Below are 23,118 nucleotides of genomic sequence, written 5' to 3'. Positions count from 1 at the left end.
CCGGAGCCACCTCAGAACCTGATGGGTCAAGGTGGAAGGGGGGGAGCATGTGAGAGCTGGACCCAGGACAGAATCTGGTGTTTTAGGGGTGGAGGCAAGGCGCTACACATGGTGGCAGGAAAAAAAGTTTTGAGTTTGTTGAGCTTTCAGGCCTCAGTGCTGGTTACCTGACAGAACATGGATTTTCCTAGCTGAATCAGTAAAATACTGGCTTCCTGGCCACCCAAAGAAGTCTACGGGAATAGAAAGAAGTAGCAGAAGAGTGAAATCGGGGGAAAAGGAAAAGGGTTGGTAAGTTTGGTGAATCCACTATCTTCGTACTATTCTACACATTTCACAGAATGAGGTGGAAGAATTCTATTCTGTACCACTGAAGACTGCAGGTGGGGGTCATATTTTTGAATAATCCTCTGGGTTTTTTGTTTGTTTTTTAAACCTAACCCCATGTAGTAAACCAGCACACATGATCTCTGATGTGCCAGTCTTTAGGTTGGGAAGCATACAAAAACATGGCCTCCCTATCTGCAGTCTGAAGAATTACCGTCCAGAATGCTATTACTTCATTCTGCATAATGCGAAAAAAGGCTCAAGCATCTTTGGGTGAAATATAAGATGGAATAATCTAATACTACCCTGAACTGTTTGGCTGAAGGATACAAATGTTCTAGCTAGATAGCTCTCTAGATGTTTGTACTTTATATTTCAGGAGGCCTCACTTAAGATGGACGAAAAAAGTGAAATTACCTCAAAAGCCGGTTTGATTCACACGTGCATGTATACTCCTTGCGTTGCTTTATCACATTTGTATTGCACCCTTTCGCCAAGGAGCTTCTTCATGGTGGCATACGTGGTTTTGTTGGACCACTCATAGAGTGTGAGGTTAGATAGGCTAAGAGACAGTGGTTACTCAGTGAGGTTTATGGCTGAAAGGGAACTTGAACCCAGGTCTTCCTTGTCAAAGTTAGACAATCCTGGCTCTCACCCTGCATTGAGGAATCATAACTGAATTTGTGAACAAATTCCATTCATTTGGGGGGGGTGAATACGAAAGTTTTGTCTCTGCTGTTTGATTTGTGCAGTGGTGTGGTCAGGCAGGATTTTGGAGTAGAAGTTTAGGGCCTTTAACAGCGAATGAGCAGAATGCCCCCCAAATGCAACAGAGCTGGCATACCACATGTTTGAAGTAAGTGACTTACTCACGTTCCCATCTTGGGGTGATGGGGTGGCATAAGAACATTAAGTCCATACTCTAAAATTATCTAGCTGCGTCACTGGATCTGAAGTGACTTATTCATACATGCAAGTCATCTCGTACTCCCATAGCCACCAGGTGCATGAGCCAGCCCAATGAAAGTCGGAGCACTGTTAAAAAACACTTGGTAAGCTTTTGGCATGAAACGTAAGTCGCCCATCAGGCAGAGAGGAAGGATGGAATTGTTATGGGATGTATGTTCCGGCCCTAAAACTACTCTCCGAAGTAGCTCCATTGGCTTTAATTGGGATTTGTGGCTTTGGGGCCATAGCCTTGGTCGTTGTAGTACCAATATATATTCAATTACAAGAACCGTTTACAGGTGCCACATCTCTCTTGAGGTCCAGGCACCACAAACTGCAAAGTGAGAGACTTAATTTTCTGCTTGGCCTCTTTAACAGCAAAGGGGGCCACCTCTCAAGTTTAGGTAGAGTGTTTACACCAGAGTGTTCTGGGAAAAGCAAGATTCACCTCCAGGTTCAAAGGCCTGCCATTGGATATATACAATATTAAATTACATGAGAGCAGCATATCTTAATAACATTTGGTGTAGCTACTTTTTATACCTTGTAGTGTTAAGGTATTCTGAGGAATAATTGCATGTAGTCTGAAATGTGAGTGGGTGGAGGAGACCCCCCTTTGGCCTGCCTAAATGACCCCTCTGACAATGAAACCTCAATAACAGGCTACCCAATTCCTTCAGCACAGTTTTCTCATAACGCCTCTTCTATATTTCCTTTATCTTGACTCACATAAGCCATTCAGCTCAGAATTAAAACTACAAACAGATGCTGGTCATTACCACTCCCTAAGGTTCTCTAGGGCTGCTTTGCTCCTTTCAACTCGACCTCTAGAGAGGTGGTGAAGGCTTTGCAATACAAACCTTTCTTTAAAATGGCTTCGTAACTATTGTCCATGGAAGGCTGAAGTCCCTTTAAAAAGTCAAACGTAAGTATGAGGAAATAGGAAGGAAACAGAGCCAAGTAGAGAAGGAAAAGGAATGGGGGCAGCTAGAAGGAGAAATCTGGGAAGGAAATTCAAACAGTGTATTGCCGACCACCTCGTGATCTAAGGCATGATGCACGTTGGCCTCTGCACCATCGAAGCAGGAAACACATTCTATATATATCAGGGATCCCTAAATCATTTGGGCTCGTGGGCACACCTGAACGTTTGAGAATGTGTCATGAGTGCTCTCACAAAATAGATGCTGGGGGGGGCGCCCATTCACATAATGGCTGCCATGGTGATCACAAAGTACCCATTTCTCAGAAGGCAAATGGGTGAAGTTAAAAGAAAAGGAACTTGCCCAAGAACCTAAAGACAAGGCAGAAGTCGGGTCTGTGCTCCAAAACACAAAGCTACTCTTCTGAACCCACAATGTTCTGCTGCAGCGCAGCACCCATTTCACAGAAGGCAAACCCGAGAAGCTCAGAGACAACTAACTTGGTCAAGAACCTGAGTACAAGGCAGAGGTGACGTCTGAGCCCCAAATGTGGAATCACATATTCGCCCCACAAAGCACAACAAAATCCCTGTTTCACAGAAGGCTAACTGCTGATGCTCAGAGAAGCGCACACACATGCAGAGGCAAAACACCCACCACGCCACACCTCCACACCAAAAAGAGAGAAAAGATAAGCAGCACCGTCGCACACCAAACGCCACACACAAAAGAAACCTAGGCAAAACACCACTCTAGCAAAGCATACATCGCCGCAACAAACCAGCTAACCCGCCACGGAGGCACTCACATGACAGGCAAAACACACTCGCACTCAGTCCCTGCCACGTGCTCTGCCCCCCTCTGTGAATGCTCCCTGTCACCCCCAGCTTACTTTTCCTTTTTCTAGCCAACTGGGCCCACTTCAGAAGGAAGTACTAGCCTACAAAAATTCACCATTCATTTCCAAGAATGCCTTGGAATTCTAAATTAACCAGAGGCATTCTTGGAAATAAAGGTGGCATTAGAGGTTGATGCTTCACTTTGCAGCATGATAGCCTCAATCATCATCACCATCTTTTAAAATCAAAAAGGAAGGGCAAGGACCCCAATTCTACCGTCTCACATGCTAGTGATGGGCTGAGATCGGGCAGGCAGGTGGCGGGGTGGGGGGAATTCCTGACTGTAAGAGCAATACGGCAATGGAACCAATTACCTGGGGAGGCGGTGGGCTCTCCCACACTGGAGGCCTTCAAGACGAGGCTGGACAGCCACCTGTCGGGGATGCTCTGACTTGGAGTCCTGCACTGAGCAGGGGGTTGGACTCGATGGCCTCGTAGGCCCCTTCCAACCCTACTATTCTGTGATTCTATTCTATGAATACAAGGTTGATAGATGGAGGCTGCACAGAGGGACCCAGGACTTATATTTTGTTCCTGGTTTTAGTTAAAAAGAAATTTGCTAAATTACATGAGGGTGGGAATGGGGTGAGGAATGGCAGACCGCTGCAGCTCCACAATTCTTTGCCCTTCTACTCTGTTACAACATTTAGCATTTGTACCGCACATTAAAGTGTAGGAAGCAGGTCATTTCTATATTATCGCAGCAGTCTTGGCATCCACATCAAGAGGGATCTTCACCTTTCTTGCTGGCTGGAGGTGCAACCGAGCTATTGGAGTTTGTGGCACCGCTATCAGGAAAGGCAGGAAATGAGTCTTCTGATATGCATACCGTTTGAACGTAGCCAGCGAAGGAGACAGAAAGCTTTGCATTTGGCTGGATGTGGTGCTCGTTGCTAGGTTAGACAGCTTTAAAGGGGGGTTAGAAAAAATCACAAAGAGTAGGTGTACCAGCGGCTATTAGGCATGCTAGCTAAGTGAGATCTCCAGAGGCAATATACCCCCGAGGACTACATGCTAGGCGGGAACAAACAAGAAAAGGAACATAGGAAGCTGCCTTACACTGAGTTGGACCATTGGTCCATCTAGCCCAGTATTGTCAACACTGACTGACAGCAGCTCTCCAGGGGTTCAGGCAGGAGTTTTTCCTTCCCTATCTGGAGATGTCGGAAATTGAACCTGGAGCTTCTGCATGTCAAGCATGCGCTCTTCTCACTGATCTGCAACCCCTCCCAAGGCCATCATATTCATTCCCTGCTTCTGAGCTTTCTGAGCCTCTGGCTGGCCACTTCTGGAAATGGGAATGCTGGACTAGATGGTCTTTGGTTTAAGTGAGCCAACCAGGCAATTTCTATGCTCTTATAAAGCTGGCAGGAAGCAGCAGCCTTGCAATGGCTTTGGAAAACTGATGCTGCTTTACAGCTTATCGTTCTCTGTGTGCCTGTCCTTCTCTCTCTCTCTCCTCTTCTCTCCATGTGAATAGTTGTAAACAAACAATATAATCAAAGCATCATTAAGTCTCCAATATCCTCTCATCTCAAAACAAAACAAAACAGAGCCACCTTACTGCTTGAGGAAACGAGAAGCACGATGAGGCACAAAAGTGGGTGGAGAGCCTCTTTCAGCCCAAGGGCGGATTTCAGTTTTGGATGTCACATTCCAGTGGTGGGCAGGGCCTAAAGCAAAAGGGGTGGGGCCAACATACAAAAAATCCAAACGTATTGTAGCTTCAAGGTCTTACAGCCAGTCCTAAGTCTTCAGAGAGGCGTTTGACCTTTTAGAATGGGAAAAAACTGCACAAAAGAACAGAAAACCACCCCAAAATCCATGGTCGGGAGAAAGGGGCGTGGCCGTCTGGAACCCTGAAGGGCTGGATTTGGCCCCCAGGCCTGAGGTTCCCCACCCCTGCACTAAGGACCGTTTGCTTTAATTTGAAAGATACTGGTGGGGGAAGCAATGCAGAACAGTTCGACCGAATGCTTCACTATTCTATGCCAGCCTTCCTCTGTTGGGTTCAGGCTGGTGGACCTGGACATTGGCTCCCCCACTTTATCATCACAACAATCCTATGAGGTAGCTTAGGCTGAGAGATGGGGACTGGCCCAAGGTCACAGCCGAGTGGAGATTCAAACTCAGGTCTCCACAGCCAAAATTCGACACTCTAACCACAACACCACCCTAGCGCTCTTGCTGTCTGAAATACTTCAGTTTTAGACACTGGAGGCTGGTGGAGCTGATATCAGTGGGGCGGTGAATCCGCTCTGGATTTCAGACAGAACCAGTCAGAATTCGAAAGGAGCTATCCAAGGTGCAAAGCATTCTGACTGGTTTTGACTGAAACCCGGAGCGGATTTACTGCCCCACTGATATCGGAGTTGCCAGCCTCCACTGGTTTCAGAAGTTTGTTTAGGATACACTGAAGTGTACATGATTAGTGGTCCTCCCACCCGAGTTATAGCCAGATGGTTATAAGCTGAAAGGGATGCTAAACATGGTGCTACTCAGATCTAGATCTAGACCTAGAAATAGAGATAATGTGCAGCTCTCGTCATTCATGATTCTTTCTAAACAAAACCTTGTCATCCCATGGAAGGTATATTATTATCTCAAGAAGCCATAAAAAGAACTTTGTATTATGTTAATACTTAAAATACGCTAATTTGATGTCTTTACTATATCTCCCTCCAAAGCAAGCTTGGCATGAATTCTCTGTAACAATGCAAAATATCACCATCTTCAAATAAGCAGATACAACATGCTGTTCAAATTACTGTTTAAAAAAAAAAAAGCCAGATCACTGTTTCTGGAGCATCTCTGATTTTAACTGAGTTCTAGGAGAGTTTACCATTTGCGTATGGATTTTAAATAAAGTAGTGGTCTGGGTGGACCATGAATATCAACATATATTGTGAACATTCTTTATAGCAAGCCCGATGCACATTTAACTGTCTTTAGAAAGGGCAACGCTCAGGTAGACAGAGAAATGTGCAGCGCCAGATTTCGTGCATCTGGGGCTGTAAAAGACAACAGCAGCATTCTGTGCAATTTGTAAGGGAGAGTGTGATAATCCAAATGCTATCTTTGCATATAGGCAGTGAGTTCAGGAGGTGTGGCAGGGTTGACTACTAGAATGGTATTGTCTTGTAATATCCAGCCCAGTTAGGCCCTTGTCATGCTTAATTGAGAGTATTTGTCCTGTTCCTTATAATGTGATATCCTATCTGTGCACATTACCGAGGACCAAATTACATGTGATGTGAGAGATCCATGGACAGATCTTCTGAAGTCTTTTCTAAAATGTAAAAGCAGCTGGGGCAATTTCAGGAGGAGGTGTTCAACCATTTCCCCCATGTGGCTTCTCCCATCAAAACTGCTCACCCCCAGCTGCTATTATTCCGGGGCAGGGGGATGAGGGCTATCATACAGATGTCTGCTTTTACCCCTGTTGGGGCAAATATCAGAGGGTTGATCTAGAGCATGAAAATTGTCCGTGAGGAAAGGGTTAAGCAACCCCTCCTCCAGTTTCTCTGTCATGAGCCCACCCCCATGCCTCCATGACTACTTCTAAGATTTCAAAATGATATCGGGAGAGTCAATCACGGATTTCCCCTGTCATGTTGTTTTGCCCTAACAGCTCAGTCACCTCAGTCCAGCAAGAGGGTTGGCTTTTGTGTGCCCCACCATGGTGAACGCAGAGCTGGGCCCCACCGGGTGCGTCTTTTGATGAAATTTGGGCCGCTCCCCTGGATCCAGTGCCAGACATTGTTGTGCGTGATGACTAATTGCATGGATCAGGGCCGGTGTGTAAAACCATTCAGTTTCAAAGTCATATTTTAATGCTTTTTCAGGGGTTATCTATTAATCATGGTTTGCCTGTCTCAGCGCATGGTGAATTATACAACAAAGTTCTTGAACAGCCATTAGCAGCTCTTGTTCTACTTGGGTACATTGTGAAACACAGTTTTCAAAGGCAAAGTCATACGACGAAAAATTGCCATTCATAAACAGGAGCAAAACACGGTTAATTCGGGGAATATATGCAGACACGAATCCCAAAGGCCTTCAAATCAGAATATTGTTAGAAAGGACCCTAATATATTTTTACACTGTAATAAAAAATGATGTTTTTATGTCCGAGGATTCCCAGACGAGGGGCTGCAGTTTTACCCACAAGTTACTTTGGTTCTAAGCTCACCTCTTCCCCTTCCAGAATGAGAAGGTGTTTGCACAAATTTAGAAACAGGCTACATCCTTTTTCTTTAAAGCTTCCTTCTCACTTTTTTCTTAATACTATAGTATGCATTAATAATATGCATTTTGAGCTCTCTTGTGCTCTGAACAGTTCACCCACATCCACACCAAGGGGTTGAATTAGTGGGCAGAGATGATGTACTGGGGATTTCCCCATCTTAGTCAGCTGTGGTGTTTGGGGGAACTGAAGCATGTCTTCCCTGTATCCCTGACTGTGACATCAGTGCAAAGAGGGGAGCTAGCAACACTGAGCACCCATGAGCGATGTTTGTCACAGGTATGTGGAATGTTACCGCAACTGGAAAAAGTGAGAAAACTGACCTGTATATTAAAATGGAGGCTCGGGGGGGAGGGGGTAAGCAGATCATAACTGTGCATTTGCTGATGTATTTAATTTTGAAATATTTTGAGGTTGAGGTGCTCTATGTTCAGCACTTAGAAAATATTGTTATAAAATATTAACTAAGTGGTACTTAACGCCATGCAAAATATATTTGACATATGAAGAGAGTAATCACAAATACGGATGAAGTGGAAAGCTTATGCCAGAATTGTTAGTCTTCAAGGTGTCACAAGACTCTTCGTTGTTTTTGCTGCAATAGACTAACACAGCTGCCCTCTGGAAATAGTAGCAAAAGCTTGGTACTACTGAGGGAAAGCTGAAGTCTTTTTGACAAAAATAATACTTAAAATTAATGAGATCCCATATGTTAATTGTACCCTTGATTCCAAATTATGTTTGCTAACATTTTATTTTAAAAAAACAGCAACAAGATATTTCATGTGATAGTGGCCATTACGTTGGTTTGTTTAATACTGGAAATAGAGGAAAGTTCCTGTGATATGTCTGTAATGAATGAAACTCTGGAATTTTGCAATTTAGGTACAATTAAATGAGCTATATATGTGTGAAGAAGGTATGATAAAAGTTTATATGCTTCAAATGAGGTGGAAATGGTTTAGCACCTTTTGGAATTCAATACATAATGATATTCGAATTAATTATTTTCGCTACATACTATGATGTATGGAACTTTTGTTTAAGATTGCACCACTCTTTCCCTTTCAAGTGGAACATTCACACATATTTGGTGGGAATGTCCTTAGGTTTAAAAAAATTGTTCAGATATTGTAAAAGGTATTAAGAGAATAACAGGATACAGAATTCATTTAAATAATAATGTTGCTGGGGAAAATAAAGAGGGAAGTAAAAAAAAAAAAAAACATAGTGAAGATTACATAAATGTTAACCAAAGCATGTATACTATAGAGAAAATCATGGAAATTAGCTTCTCTACCAACTCTTAGCCAATGGAGAAGGAAAATATAGAACACAATGTTAATAAGGTTACAGGTTACAAATATTTATTTATTTGTAGTATTTATATATGGGTTCCTTGCAAGAGGAAAAAAGGCGGGATATAAATGCAATAAATAAATAAATATACCGGTTAATATAACAAAATCTCTAAGTGGTTATTTATTTATTTGTGATATTTACATCCCACCCTTCCTCCAGGGAGCCCAATGTGGCATACACGATCCTCCTCTTCTCCATTTCATTCTCACAACAACCCTGTGAGGTAGGCTAACCTGAGAGTCAGTGACTGACTGGCCCAAAATCATCCAGTGAGCTCCATGGCTGAGTGGAGACTAGAACACAAATCTCCTGAGTTCAGTCCAACACCTGAACCACTACACCGCACTGGCTCTCTGTAGGAGGGCAGAAATAACTCAATAGAGACTTTTCAGGAAAAAAATGGACTTTATTCATTCAATTCTAGAATTGGTACAGACCCAGTGACTTAGCACCTATGAACGTTTTTACAGTGTGATGCAACTGGTATGTTAATTACCTTTTTTGTTTTGTTTTGGCTTTGCTTCATTTCCGAAATATAAGAACTTTATGGTTGCATATAGGGGTTGTATACTTATGGTTATATATATAATATGTGACAATTAACAAACGAAGAGGGAAAAGATGGTACTACTCTTGGTAATCTCTGGGTATTATTTGCTTGTTTGTTGCTTCATTATCCTATTTTGGGAAACAATAAAACTTTCATTTAAAAAAAAAGAACAACTACTTTTAAAAATATGCCCAATAAATCATTCTAAATGTCGTGAATATGTTTTAATATTCCCTGTAATGAAGATATTAGTTGTTCTCCAGGTAAGGCTGAAGCAATTAAATAAAACCCAACACCAGGAATATCTTATTTTGTGTTGTACAGATTTTTAAAAAATCCTTGCGATGTATTTAAATGATAAAAAGACATCTATTCACTATGTTTTTTCACTTCTTTCCCCCCCTGTAAAAATATATTTCCTTCAAAAGTTGAAATGTCCTTTGGAAAATACCAAGCTAAATAAAGATTACATATACTGTGTCATCCAGCATAAATAAGACATATTTAATTAAACATCATCAGAACATTTCCTCTTTAAAAATATGCTGTTCCCTGCCTTGCCTAGCAAAGTGATCCACGAGCATATCAAAGTGTATTTCTGGACTCTCCTCCTAACAATAAGGAGGTAAAAGCTTGTGGAAATAAATGTGGCTTTTACTGTTAAAGTATTTTAAGGGCACAATCCTATGGCCACTAGACAGCATCTAGATGGCCATGGGATTTTTTGTTTTCGGGGAACCAAGCTCGGAGCCAGCGCTCCGAGGTCAGTTCCCAGAAAACCGACTCTCCGTCCTCTCCCCCACCACCTCATAGGCAGTATGGTTCGTCCCCAGTTCCATGCTTGTAAGAGCAGTACGGAGTGACTGAAAGGGGGGTATTCCTGGGGGCAGGGAGGGAATGGCGGAAGTGCCGTTACGACGCTTCCTATGCGCCATCCGGCCTCCCTCACCTCCGCTCTGAGGTGCCCTGACTAGACAGCCAAAATGCAGGGCAGCTGGAACGCAGAGGAGAAGATCCCCTCCGTGCTCTGCCCGTTCTGCATTGGATAGTCAGTCGCCTCTGAGTTTGGAGGTGGCCAACTATCCCCATAGGATCCCCCCCCCAACCTGCTTAATCTTAAGGCTGAGCCAATAGTACTCACTCTTCTTGGGGGGGGGGGACTTTTTGCAATGGTGAAAGCTGACTCCCCTCTTTTGCTGATTTTTTGGTGATTTCTTCAAAAGTGTTTGCCTGTTTAGGAAGCATTGCCCTCAGTCTGAATGGACTTCATTTGCTCTCAGTGATGTATGCATTTAGCAGCAGTATGATGTCATCTCATCATGATACTACATAATCCCTTACTGGCTGGGATTACCAATGTGACGTATCCAGTACTGCTCTCACTATCAATTGGCTTCATTTGCCCTTGGTGATGTTATGAAGTAGTCAAATAAGAACAGCTTTTGTGAAGGTTTGAGGCCTGCAGAGGCAAAGGGAAAAAAGGTCAGGCTTAGAGGCCTGGAGTTTTTGTTGGGAGAGGGTATCCCTAAGAGGAGTAATTTAATTTCCCTAGTGCAGTTTCATTTTGAAACAGTACTTTCAGTTCTGAGGGTGGAGGGTATATAAAGAAAGTGAGAGAGCCAGCAAGAGCAGATTCAGGGAGACCAGAGCCTGAAGACAGAGCAGGAAGAAGCAGCCTGGAGAAGTCTTAAGTACAGCTAGGGTAAAAGAACTTGCATTTTGCAACTTTTGTTTTCTCTTAAGGCCTTTAATATCACTCAGCTCCATTGTGTAAATACCTTTACTTGTGATTTGCTTCCTTTAATTTACCAGCCAACTGTTGTGGTTAAACCCTGTGTCTAGAGTGTCAATCACCCCACTTCTACAGCCTAAATCCCACATTACTGGAAGGAGGAACGTAAAAGAAGGAAGATAGGGCTCTTAAGGAGGCAAGAGATCCTTAAGGAGTTGCTCAGGGGGTCCAGGTCATAAGGGGAACCCTGACAGGTATGTAGTATTGTGACATCCCATCCACTACATGATCCCTGAATGGCTAGAATCACCAATGTGAGTAAACACATAATTAATTAGAAGGGGGGAAATGGTACCAAAGCAGATAGGGGAAACAATGGCAACCAACAGGAGTAACAAAGGTGAATATCTACACACTTCCAGTGCTCTAGGGGATTATTTTAAATGTGGAAATCAAAATGGGAGAATATTAGGCACATCCGTACTTAGTCCTTAGTTTAATGTGGTGGCACACACAAACAGCTACACACTCTAGAATTAGGGTCAAACTAGGTGTGATGCTAAATGTGCTACATCAAGTGCCAAGTCTCTTTTTACTACTAAAAATAATTGGTATGTGGGGCCCTGATTTTTGTTGGGACTGTGCTGTACAGAAATCTGTGCTTTCCTTCCCCACAAATATCCCCTCCTGAAGCTGGTATTAGTTGCAGGAGGGAAGGCTTCCCTGCTACAACTAGTAGCAGCTTTGGGGAGCAATTTAACTACCCTCTGCATGCAATGGTCCTGATGAAATTTTGGGGCTCCTATTTATAGTTGTAGAAAGAGATATGGCATGTGAGGTGATGCCTTAGCATCATATCTACTCTGGACTTAAAGACCTGACTACCTGCAAAATAAGCAGACCAAGACAACCTGCAACAGAGCATATAAACCCAGGACAGGATGGAGGGCACAATGTCACTGGAAATAATGGAACGACTTCCAGAGGCAGCAGATATCCAAGTAAGGCAATCCAGACATGTAAACAGGCTTGCTGGACTGCAAACTGAGGGAATACATTCAACTGCATTTAGATGTGGATTTGAATGCCCTGCTAAGTTATCTCCACTGTATTAGATTGAACGGGATATGTTTTCTAATGTGCGTTGAAATGTGCAGCACCATCCACACATTCTTATGTACCTAGACACACGTGCACCCTTTCTTCATGCAGGACTGAGCAGGACTGAGGCTTTCGCTGCAATATACAGTGGTGCATTTTCTGCATTCTGAAAACCAAAACTGCTCCATAGGACAATAACCAGATGTGATCCATGATTAAGAATGGTTGCACTTAGAATAAGCCCTTCGATGTCCTACCCATTTTGCTCCAGTGACATGGTAAATGGCTGAGTTGTTAATAATTTGCCATATTAGAAGATGGCAGCCATAGAAATATATGGGAGAAGATCCCAAGCTATTGAGTCCTCAAACTAGCATCTTAAATTCTACTCAGAATATAAGCAAGTACAAATCCTGCAACGGTGGCATGCTTTGGGTGTTGCTGGTCCAGAGAAGAGCTTTGAGGAGAGCTTTTGGGGGCAGATCTGCCACCGCAAAGGAGAGCGGGAAAGCCCCTGTGCACGAGAAGAGCAACTGCATTGCTGGTTTGAGTTTTGGCCATAGAAAGTTTGGCTTTTTGCTCTTTATTAGTTTTGTTTCATAGTGGCATCAACGACACTAATCCCAAAAACTTCAGCCCTACGTTTAAATAGAGATAGATGATAACATTTGCAACATTTGAAATCCTGAATTAGAAACACAGTCTGTTTACTGGCAGTCAGCTACAGGCATTATATGTTGTAGAGCTTAATGTTTTTATTACATGTATGTTTAAATCACCATGGTGAAGATGTCAGAGTGCTCTTCTGCATCAGAAAAGAAGGCAATTATGGAGCATTACAGTTGTGTACTCGTTGTGTATCCAAAGAATGGGGAAACGTGCCATTTATCTCTAACAGAAACTACAAATGCAGCTTTAATTCATCTGTTTGGAAATACAAATAAATGGCCTGACTCTCTATTCAGTTACACTGTTGAAGACGAAAGCTACTTTCTTGAAGTTAAATGGGAGCATTCCCTCCAGAGATTAGTACTGCTTGAAGCAAAATCTAGCCTATAATAATATTAATTCGTGTTATTTGTAGTTGGCCAGACTGGGTAGGAGGCAGTCAGGTACATGGGAGATGAAGCACAAGGATAAGCTACCGAGTTGTGTTTCAGAGCTGGCTTCAACCCCACAGAATCAAGCAGACTCTGCTTTATAAGCAAACCTCCAAGTTTTATTTCAAACAAAGGCCCCTCTACAGAGCTCTCTCAGGCTGTGGCCAGCCGCCAGAAGCAGTGGGTGTTTCCCAGAAAGCACACCCCATTCAGACCAAATTCAGCACTTCTTTCATATTGTTACATCCCTTCTCTTTAGAGAAAGATGAAAGAAAGAAAGAAAGAAAGAAAGAAAGAAAGAAAGAAAGAAAGAAAGAAAGAAAATAATAAACTGGGATGTTACATATAGTTTTTCAGGTGTGCAGGTCTCTTCTCTTAATAACCTGCCCACTTTGTATCTGGGTTCAGCGATGACATCATTCATCCTTTATTCTGCTCCCCTCTAGACTCATGGAATGCCCTTGCTACAGTCTCTTCTTCTGCTCCTTTACCTTTTGGAAAGCATCTTCGTTTTGCTCCATCTGCTCCCACAGTCCCTTGTGCTGTGCCAAGAGCCTCGGGATCTCACAGTTCTCTGAGAGGTATTTACAAAAGTAGCTGCTTGTGCTCAAGACCAGGTGATTTGTTGCTCAACCAAAGATCTACACCTGACTGTAACAGACGCGTATGTTGCCACCTTTTTACCGCTAGGTAACAACAACATCAACATATATTACACTGACCTTGACAAATTTATAGCCAGGCCAGCTCAAGAGGCCTGCCTGGGAGGGCCTGAGTTGGATCTAGGGCAGGGGTGTGCAACATGAGGCCCATGGGTAGCATGTGGCCTGCCATTTGTGGAGCCCCCACCTGGTGCCTGCCCCCATTTGCTGTGGCTACCCCTGAAATTCCAGCAATTCTGCTAGAAAATAAGGTATGTGAGGAGTGTGCACCTTGTTTCCCAGCAGAATTGGGCTCCCAACAGCTCACCAAACAGCTGCTTGGCAGGCTTTGTGAGTACAATTCTGCCAAGAAACAGGGCATATGCTCCCCACGTGCCCCGTTTCCCAGCAGAATTGCTGTTTCTGCAGAGAAACAGGATGTGCAGGAATCACTGACTCTCTGCAGAATGGAACTCCCAACAGTCCGCCAAACAGCTGCTTGGCAGGCTGCTGCAAACCCTGTTCTGCTGGGAAACGAGGTGCGTGCCCCCCTCTTGCTTTGTTTCCAAGCAGAATCACTGGGACTTAGGCAGCGGCCACTTCCAAGGGTGGCAGGGGAGGGGTGTGGCCCCTGCAGGGTTCCCAGGGGGCCAATACAGCTCTCCAGCAGAGCAGAAGCAGCTTGTCAGTGGCAGCCACATCATCAAGGTTATAAATCAGGCCTTATAAGATCTGGCCTCAGTTCAGCTCTAGCGACATCTAAAACTTGTGGCCCTGGACGTGCCTCATTCCAGTAGTGTCTGGATGATTTCCATGATGCTGATATGCATCTGGATGTCAGCTGGCATCCAAATCAGCTGGTCAATCAGCTGATCTCCCTTGTGGGAGTGATGCCCTTATCCATTTGAAGCTGGACCAATCTTCGGTTTAGCCCAGGAATACTAACTGTTCTTTTTATAATGCACAGCAAACCAGGTATTTATATAAAATGAGGGCAACTGCAGTATTTTGAATTTGAAATGTTCTGCTTCCCATCAAGGTGTGCACAGCACAATTAGTAGCTTTAAAAGATTTTTATTGATCTAACATGCTTGACAGAAAATTACAACAACAATCCAGTTTTGCCAAAATGATTCTACACACTTTTAAACTTTTGCAACCTCAAAAGCTCCTCAATGTTTCCTTTTAAAGGTAACAGTTGTTTTCATATCATTCTCACATAAAAATACACTATATTTTGAAGGAAGTACCTCAGGAAGAAAAAATATTCTTCAGCGACTATCTCTTGAGTGACACAGAAACGTTCTTGAGGCAAGTAAAGGGAAAGGCCTCTTTTTTAATAATATGCTGCACTTCCTTTTTTAAGTGTTTCTGAAGTGCTATGAGTAAATGTAAACATTTCAGACTCCTTGATCCGTGTGAGAAAGCCAGTTTTCTTAATTTTTTTCTGGGGTTGTCATCACTATAAAACTGCAGCAATCCTAGCTTTTAAAAATATCCACATTAAGCCTGGTTCACAATGTAAAGTTTGTCCAGATGATTGTGTATGTGAGCACCTGACTATGTGCAGAAGAGCTGGGTTGAACATGCGGAGATTGGAAGCCATTTCTGTGATAGAGGATTCACTTTTTCTTGCAGCTGTGACCTGAGATAACTGCCATCTCCCTGCACATATAGCCTGGGTTACATTAAGCCTTTCTGCACACTGCCATGCAAACTTGATCCTGTGAAAAAAAATCTAATCCACAGTAATGGATAATTTTACAGCATATAGGGTTATCATACAGTCTTGTTTTTTAGTTCCTTTTTTTCCCCGGAAGGCCAACAAATAATTCAGTGAGTATTTTCATCTTGGAATTACCAGTTGCTGAACAACATGAAAGAAGTCTATTTATCGTTCTGTATCGCTTTCAGATTCAATCCTGGACCCACGTTCCTGACATTGTGTGTGGTAAAAAGCACAGGCAGATACTATAGTTAAAATGCATATCTATATTTCCTGTGGACTGCTCCTCCATTCTGAACTATATGTGTAGAGCAGGTGCATGCATATAATTTGCCAGCTTTGGTGAGTGTGGACTTGGCCTGCGAGATCTGTCTTGCATGTGCAAAGACCGTTTCACACATCTGGAGATCTCGCTCTATAACTAACCGAAAACATCCGTACAGTACCCTTTGTGGAAACGACAGCTGCTTAGATTTCTTTCTTTTTCTTCATTATCACATTAAAGTGAATTTCAGTGCTTGATTATCAAAGAGTTGTATCTGACATGATGAAAAGGTGATTTTTTTTAAATCTAAGAAGGACAACAAAATGCAACAGCAGAGCCAACGTAATCTACTATGTTCAATCAGCTATGAGTAGGTGTGGATTCCACACAATTTGTGTCATTTCTCATGAAGAATCAAAATGCAAGAATTGGCATTAGGACGGTGACTGAGCTCTAAGTATCATTTTACTTGGACCCCTGAACATTGGATTGCCCATAAAGTTATCTACTGTGCACTCCTATACATGTTTACTCAGAAGTAAGGCTCACTGCATTCAATGGGATTTACTTCCAGGTAAGTTAGTATAGGACTGCAGCCTAAATGAAATATTACAGCAGCAGAATTCTTCAGCTTTGAGGGGGGGGCAGGGGGGAGAGGCTTTTTATTCCTGAGTTTACATCTGATTCCAATAACCTCTCATTTGGATTTTTCTGCTGTTTACAGAACTTCAGTACTCTGCACCATATCACTTTTCATTTTTTAATGTCAGATACAAAAAGACAATTTTTACCTAGATTGTTTTTAAAAGATTGTAGATTTGAAAAGAATGTGGAATAAGGATATACTTCCTTTGACCTCTTAAATACATGGGGATACTATTTTATATCTCCCATAACCATTCAAAGAATGTGGCACAATTACAACCCGCCCCCCCGCACCGTGAGTATCCTGTGAAGCCAGTTTTAAATGAACAAATGCTATTATTTAACACACATGTAAAACTGTAAACATTCATAAAGAATCAGTTTGCTGAAAAGTCGTGTCTTTTTAGTAAATTCAGTATAACATATGGAATATACGAAATGCACGTGTCTCTCCTCTCTCTGTGGAAGGCATCCCCTTTCTGTATTAAAAAGTTATTTTAAAACAACGACATGCTAGATCCATTCAAGTACTTCTAGAAGGCTGTGATGCCAAATGCCTTTGCTATCTCTCCATGCTTGTCTCTCCAGTTTGTCCATAAAGAAAGAAGAAACATGTTTTCATCATTCAACATATGCTCAGTTACCACATTGGCTAGCAGCACAGAGCTGCTTATGTTGTGCGCTGGTTGCAGGCTTCATATTGGTGTCCTGTAATAATCATGTGTTCCTTGGAGTAGGCAAATCAATAACTATAGGTGGATTGAGTGGCTGGTAATTCACTGTACACACAGAAGCATTCACATAGGTGGTAGTTCCATCAGCCATAACTCCATAACCTTAAAAAAAACAAATCACCTAGTTATGAGTCATCTTTTCTTTGTTTTGCTTCAGATTAACTTTCACTGGTGGGTTTTAAGGAAACTAGGAACTTGGAAAGAGCAATCGTTTCACAAGGGCAGCAACACCAGAGACCCTGCACAGTACAACTATTTTGGCTCTGTACTTCAGCAAGCAGCATGCTAAGCCTGCCGCTTCTGGGAAGGTGTCATTTCCCAGCGTCCTAAAAGAGGTAGCAATAAGCACAGCCACATTCTGCATAGTGACATCATTCCATTACAGCCCATGCCAGGATTTCGTAGTGCGCCAGCTTTCCCCCACTGTAGAGACTGGAGTCCACCCTCAACACATCTTCTCTGGAAATGCTCTTTAGCAATCTGATTCGAAATGGACTGGGCCCCTAGACCCTAATGCACGTTAACGATACGCCAGGTGCCAAAGCCTGGAAGTGGATTGCCTACTGAGCTCTTCGGGATGCGAATGAGGCTTTTCCCACCAAACCATCACTTGGCATGTAGGGATAGTAGTAGGGAGATCTCTATCGGGAGCTCAAAGGCCAAAGCACATACTTGGCCTCTATCACTGTACATCGGGATCTGGTGGCACCGTGGCACCTAAGGACTCTACTCATTCATTTTCTAGACATCCTAAGGTTAAATTCAAAATGGATCCATAGTGAGAGACTGCCAAATTTCAGTTATCACCCCCTCCCCCGTCCCCACAATTTGGAATTCACTAACAATTTTAGTTCTGTGGTAAACAGAACCACCGAGGAAGGGAGACATCTAGTCCTACTCCTCTAACATTCACATGAGCAAATCACAGGGGCATTGCGCTATTGCTGCTCTTTAAAGAGGAGCCCAGACTCCTTCCTCATTGCCTCCTCTCAGTGTGAACAGTATATGAACAGTATAACAGTTCAGTAGCATTAAGCTTGTTTGTTTAGCTAAAGTAACTGGATGTGAAGATGGTGTCTGTCTCTTTGCAGGCTTTGCTTCACACTGTTAGTCCTCATGTTCAAGTCTCTGAAAACAAGCCAGTGATCATAATTGTTTTCATATTCTTCAGGGCTTGAGAGAGTACAATTCAACTAAGATACAGAGAAGTTTCCTTATGCAGAAGAGTAACATAACTGAGCAGATGTATTGTGTCCTGCTTTGCTGATGGAGCAAACTCATGCAAAACACCAAAACATGCCTGCAGCACGAGGGTCATCAAGGATTGGGGTTTGATCTGAAGTTTCAGGAGTTCAGCCTTTTCAAGGACTCCATGATCAATGTGTAAATCACAGTGGGAGCAAACGACTTTCTGCAGGGTTCATCACCAAACTTCTCCCCAGTTCTAAAGTTTAGCGTCTATATGTTCTTCCAGTATTTTTCTCTTTCATATTGTGGAAGAGTGACTCGATACAGGCATAATAAATATACTTAGAAAAAATATGGGAAAGATGGCAATAATTCTGCACTGAAGAGTTAGGAGGAGATACTTAAAAAAAAAAAAATCTGAAAGTGTCACCAAAGCCCTGACCCAACAGATGCAGTCCTTAAGTTCCTAGGCTATACTCCCGTGCCAGAGGTATTGAGCTTCAGGTGATATGTGATATGGCAGCCCTATGCTCCTTTGAAAGTTGAGTACTTTTGTCTAACACTGTGTGTGTGTGCGTGCGTGCGCATGCGTGCGCGAGATGGCTGGTGGGGGGGGAATATATAGGATCTATATTAGGATTTCAGCAACACTAAACAAGTTGAAATAGGGTATGCAACTGAACTCTCACTGAAGAAAGAGGAGTTGGCAATAGCACTAGAAAAACTGTGATTCTGTCATCATTAGCAACGGACCAGGATGAAATATAATTTCAGGTGGGACACGTTTGGCAGGGCAAATTGTTTTAGGGGGAAGAGAATAGTCAATTATTTATTCCTCCCAGATGTTCAGTAAATGACTCCTGCAGATGTAGCATTGGTTGGAGGAAGATTTCATCTGCTCACAACATGCAGCCACTCCATAAAGAACAGTTTGTAGGCCTTCTATGATAACATACTTGGGAATTCTTCCTTGAGGAACTTGAACAAGGTAACGCCTAACTTTCAGTTTTCTACTTATTTTCTCTAAATTATTGTCATTTGCAATAAAAAAAATCATGTCTCTTTTATTATGCAGCTTGCTCTGTAAGCAATACTGTTACAATACCCTGCTCCAATTTTGTATATATGTTGCCAAATAAACACTATACACTTTGCAGTCTAGCTCTGAGCAGCATTTGTGCTACTGGTGCAGTGGTGATGAAATAATTGTTCCAACTGGTTTTGCTGGCTGAAAAGACTCTTAACAGTGTAGTTCTATGCATGACTACTCAGAATTAAGCCCCACTGACTTCAGTAGGACTTATTCTCCGGTAAATGTGTATAGGATTACAAACTAAATCTACTCATTGCAAGAGAAAGTCCATCTCAAACAGTCATTTGTAGAAATATAGTTTCCTGCCAGTTCTGTTCTAGAAGAGTTACTTACAAAGGGCAGAATCCAAACACCTACTCAGTCATGTTCAGAGCATGCATGTGCCTGGTACGATGTAAACTGTTTCTTTATCTAGTCCGCCTTCTTCAACCCCGCCCATCACCCACCATGCTATATCACACATTGGTTCTGAAATTCCCTTGAGCTTCAAAAAACAGTTTTCTGTATGTCACGGAGGGTGGCTATTCGAGAAACAGACATCGAAAGTGTCAGTGGACACACAAAACTAACTCACATGGTTATCTGGATCCTGCAAACTCCACCTGTCTCTGGCATCTCAAATAAATGAACTAGGCCAAAAGAGATGCCTTTGCATTGCTAATTACCAGTATAACAAATCAGTCCTATACATTCTACTCAGAAATAAGGCCCACTGCATTCAATGGGACTTACTCTGAGGCAAAGATGTATAGGATGCAGCCTAAATTTATTGTTTGTTAATATGTTTTCCTGAAAACAAATCAGTCGTATCATACAAAGTTTTTAAAATCCATTGAAGCTTTAACTGTGGCACCTGCACACCTCAGCAACTTTGACATATGGAGCCAATTATCTGTCCCTTAGCAACTTTTATCGTCTCTTTTGATTTCACAGATCTACTTCCGTGAAAGTGACAGAAGACTCTGTGAGCTAACAATTCATAATGTCATTCATAATTCAGGCTAAATTAAACATGATGGGTGCAGTCACATTTTGTTGTTCACATGTCTGCCCTGTTCAGGTTTAAAGTGGAGGGCGGGAGGTCTAATTTTTATAACAAAAGGTGTGATTGGGTAAGGAGAGCTGAACTCTCCCCCACCTTGTCTCACCACACTCCATTGCTTCAATGTTCCTTCTCAGCCCAGCTCATTTCTGTATTAGAGATGGGCTGGGGAGAAAAGTGCTTGTAGTGAGGGGAGGAAAGTCTGGGGAGGGGGAATGATTCAGCTCCTCTCTCCTGCACACACTTTTTGTTTTAATAATTAGGCCCCCTATCCCTGCTTTACACATGAGTAAGGTAGATACATGGAATAAGCAAACATGGCTGCACCCAGCATGTCTCATTTGGCCTTAAGTATACTGGGCTAATGTCAGTATATTTTGACGTTAGTGGAATTCAACTCTGGCTGCAGTCCTATGCAGCGTTACCTGGAAGTAAGCTCCATTGAACACAGTGGGACTTGCTTCTGAATAAATGTGCATAGGATTGGGATGTTTGATGGATTGAACTCTACAGTCTAATTTATTTACTTGTTCAGGCCATGACAGAGACAAACTTGTGGTTCTTTTTATTTAAACAGCTGGCTAGTTTACATCATAACTTTTCAGTAAAGGGGAAACCACTTACTTCAGTAATGTGTGAACACTGTAGATAAGTGGATACACACCACTTTGTATACACCAAAAGTTAGCCAATCACATACTGAAGCATGTGCATATATGCTCTAAAATACATTTTTTGATTCCTTTGTGGCAGACTTGTTTACCGAAAGATTAAGACAAAAATATGCAAAGGTGCTGTACAAGACTATTTTTATTTTTAGAAAATGTCCCAAGTCACATCCTTTATAGACAAAAAGTCAGTAAAAAATAGAACCATCTGTCTCTGGAAAGGGTTTTGAAAGGAAAATACTTTTGAGGGGGGGGAAAGAGTTGGGAAGCTTGAAATGTGCTATGTCTTTTTGTTTATTTGTAAGCTGCCTTTAAGGATGGAACTCTCCCAAGGCATCAGCCACAATAAAATAAAAAATACAACACAATAAATAAAAACAGGGATTACAAATAAAAGCAACAGCCCAATAATTAAGAAAAAGCCAATGCAAACAAGTGGCACTTTCCCGAAGACCTACAAAGAAGGGTCCTGACAAACGCCCAGTGGAAGCTCATTCTGGAGGTGCAGGGCCACTACCGAAAAGGCCCTCTCCCTTGCATTCACCAGCCTAACCATGCTTGGCAGCAGGCAAGTGAGAAGGACCTCTGTTGATGACCTCAGAGTGTGGACAGACTGGTACAGGTGAAGGTGGTCCTTTAAATAACTTGGGCTTAAGCCATTGAAAGCTTTAGAAGTTAAAACCAGCATGTCAGATTGAGCTTAGATATGCTGCAGCAACCAGTCATTGGTGTCACATGAACTGACCACCCAGCCTCCACAAATTTCTGGGCAGCTACATTCTGCACCAGCAGATGTTTCCAAACCATCTTTAAAGGCAGCCCCACACAAAGTGCATTGCAGTAGTCCAGCGTGGATGTCACCAGAGCATGAATAACCAAGGCAAGATCAGCCTTCTCAAGATAAGGTTGCAGGTGGTGACCAGCCTAAGCTGGTAAAACATACTGCTGGCCACTGCCCTCACCCGACCTTCCCCAGTTAACACAGAGTGGAGGAGCACTTTAAAAATATTCCTACAGCACCTTTGCACATTTTCCTCCCATTTTTCCCCATTGATTGGTGCAACTCTCTTGTTTCTAGAATGTCTTTTTCTACCAGTAAAACAAATGTTTTCATGAAATAGTCCTTTGTATATAAATCTAGCAGATGGTTTCCCTTCAGGGTTAAAAGTACTATGGCTATTCTTCTACAAACTCCAGATAACTAAAGTGGATAGAATTCGCTTGAAAATCAGTATCAATCCATCTGTTACAACCTGGATCTTCCACAATAATGTTCATACGTCAACCAAATTATTTGGTAGGTTCCTGCAGCTAATGAAGTGGGCTCCAGTCTGTGAAAGCTTAACTTGGAATTTAAGTCACACACACACACACACACACACACACACACAATCACATTCAAACAGGTTTTCTGACCTTCATGGATGTGTCCAAAAACATGCAGACGTGGTTGTATCCGTCTCTGGACCGTATTCAGCAATTCAACACAACCCACTCTTTGCATTTTCTTGGGAACCCAATCTAGGAAACCTTTAAAATAAAGAAATACAGTATAAAAGAAGAACAAAGAAACTTATTATCCGATTAACTTCATACCATGAATTAAAAAAAAAATCATATTGTTGAATGTCTCTTCTAACTTTTAAGAGAATATATGCAGTATTATATTTAAAAGTGTATGTATTCATTGGCCAGTATAAAGAAATGAATAATATTTGAATAAAACATTCAAACAAAAGCGATTAGAGATAATCTTGCCACTGACATTATTTAAGGGAAAGATCTCTCCTCCCCCCCCCCCGTGTGTGTGTGTGTGTATGTGTGAGTACTGGGTGGTGCTGGTTTTTAATAAATGCTGATCAAACCATTTTTGTTAATTAATATAAGGGAAATTATCATTATACCAGTTATATTTTAATAAGTTTAAA

At 42.3% G+C, this 23,118-nt stretch overlaps 1 protein-coding gene across 3 annotated transcripts in view; it reads right to left on the bottom strand.

Annotated features, from left to right (window-relative positions):
* Positions 1-14,888: 14,888 nt before the first annotated feature.
* MPPED1 (metallophosphoesterase domain containing 1) overlaps positions 14,889-23,118 on the bottom strand; it is a 130,363-nt gene continuing 122,133 nt past the window's right edge. For all 3 annotated transcript variants that reach the window (XM_084811855.1, XM_084811853.1, XM_084811854.1), the window contains 2 exons: positions 22,607-22,720; positions 14,889-17,301 (listed from right to left, as the gene is read on the bottom strand). In XM_084811855.1, coding sequence (XP_084667981.1) covers positions 17,183-17,301; positions 22,607-22,720 — 233 coding nt within the window. In that variant the 3' untranslated portion in view covers positions 14,889-17,182. The remainder of the gene's footprint in view (positions 17,302-22,606; positions 22,721-23,118) is intronic.

This window comes from Heloderma suspectum, chromosome 7 (assembly GCF_057233095.1).
Source record: "Heloderma suspectum isolate Gila_16-S chromosome 7, 16-S_ref, whole genome shotgun sequence".
Taxonomy (NCBI): Eukaryota; Metazoa; Chordata; class Lepidosauria; order Squamata; family Helodermatidae; genus Heloderma; species Heloderma suspectum.
Note: the sequence above shows the minus strand (reverse complement) of the source record. Positions and strands in the feature narration are given on the sequence as shown.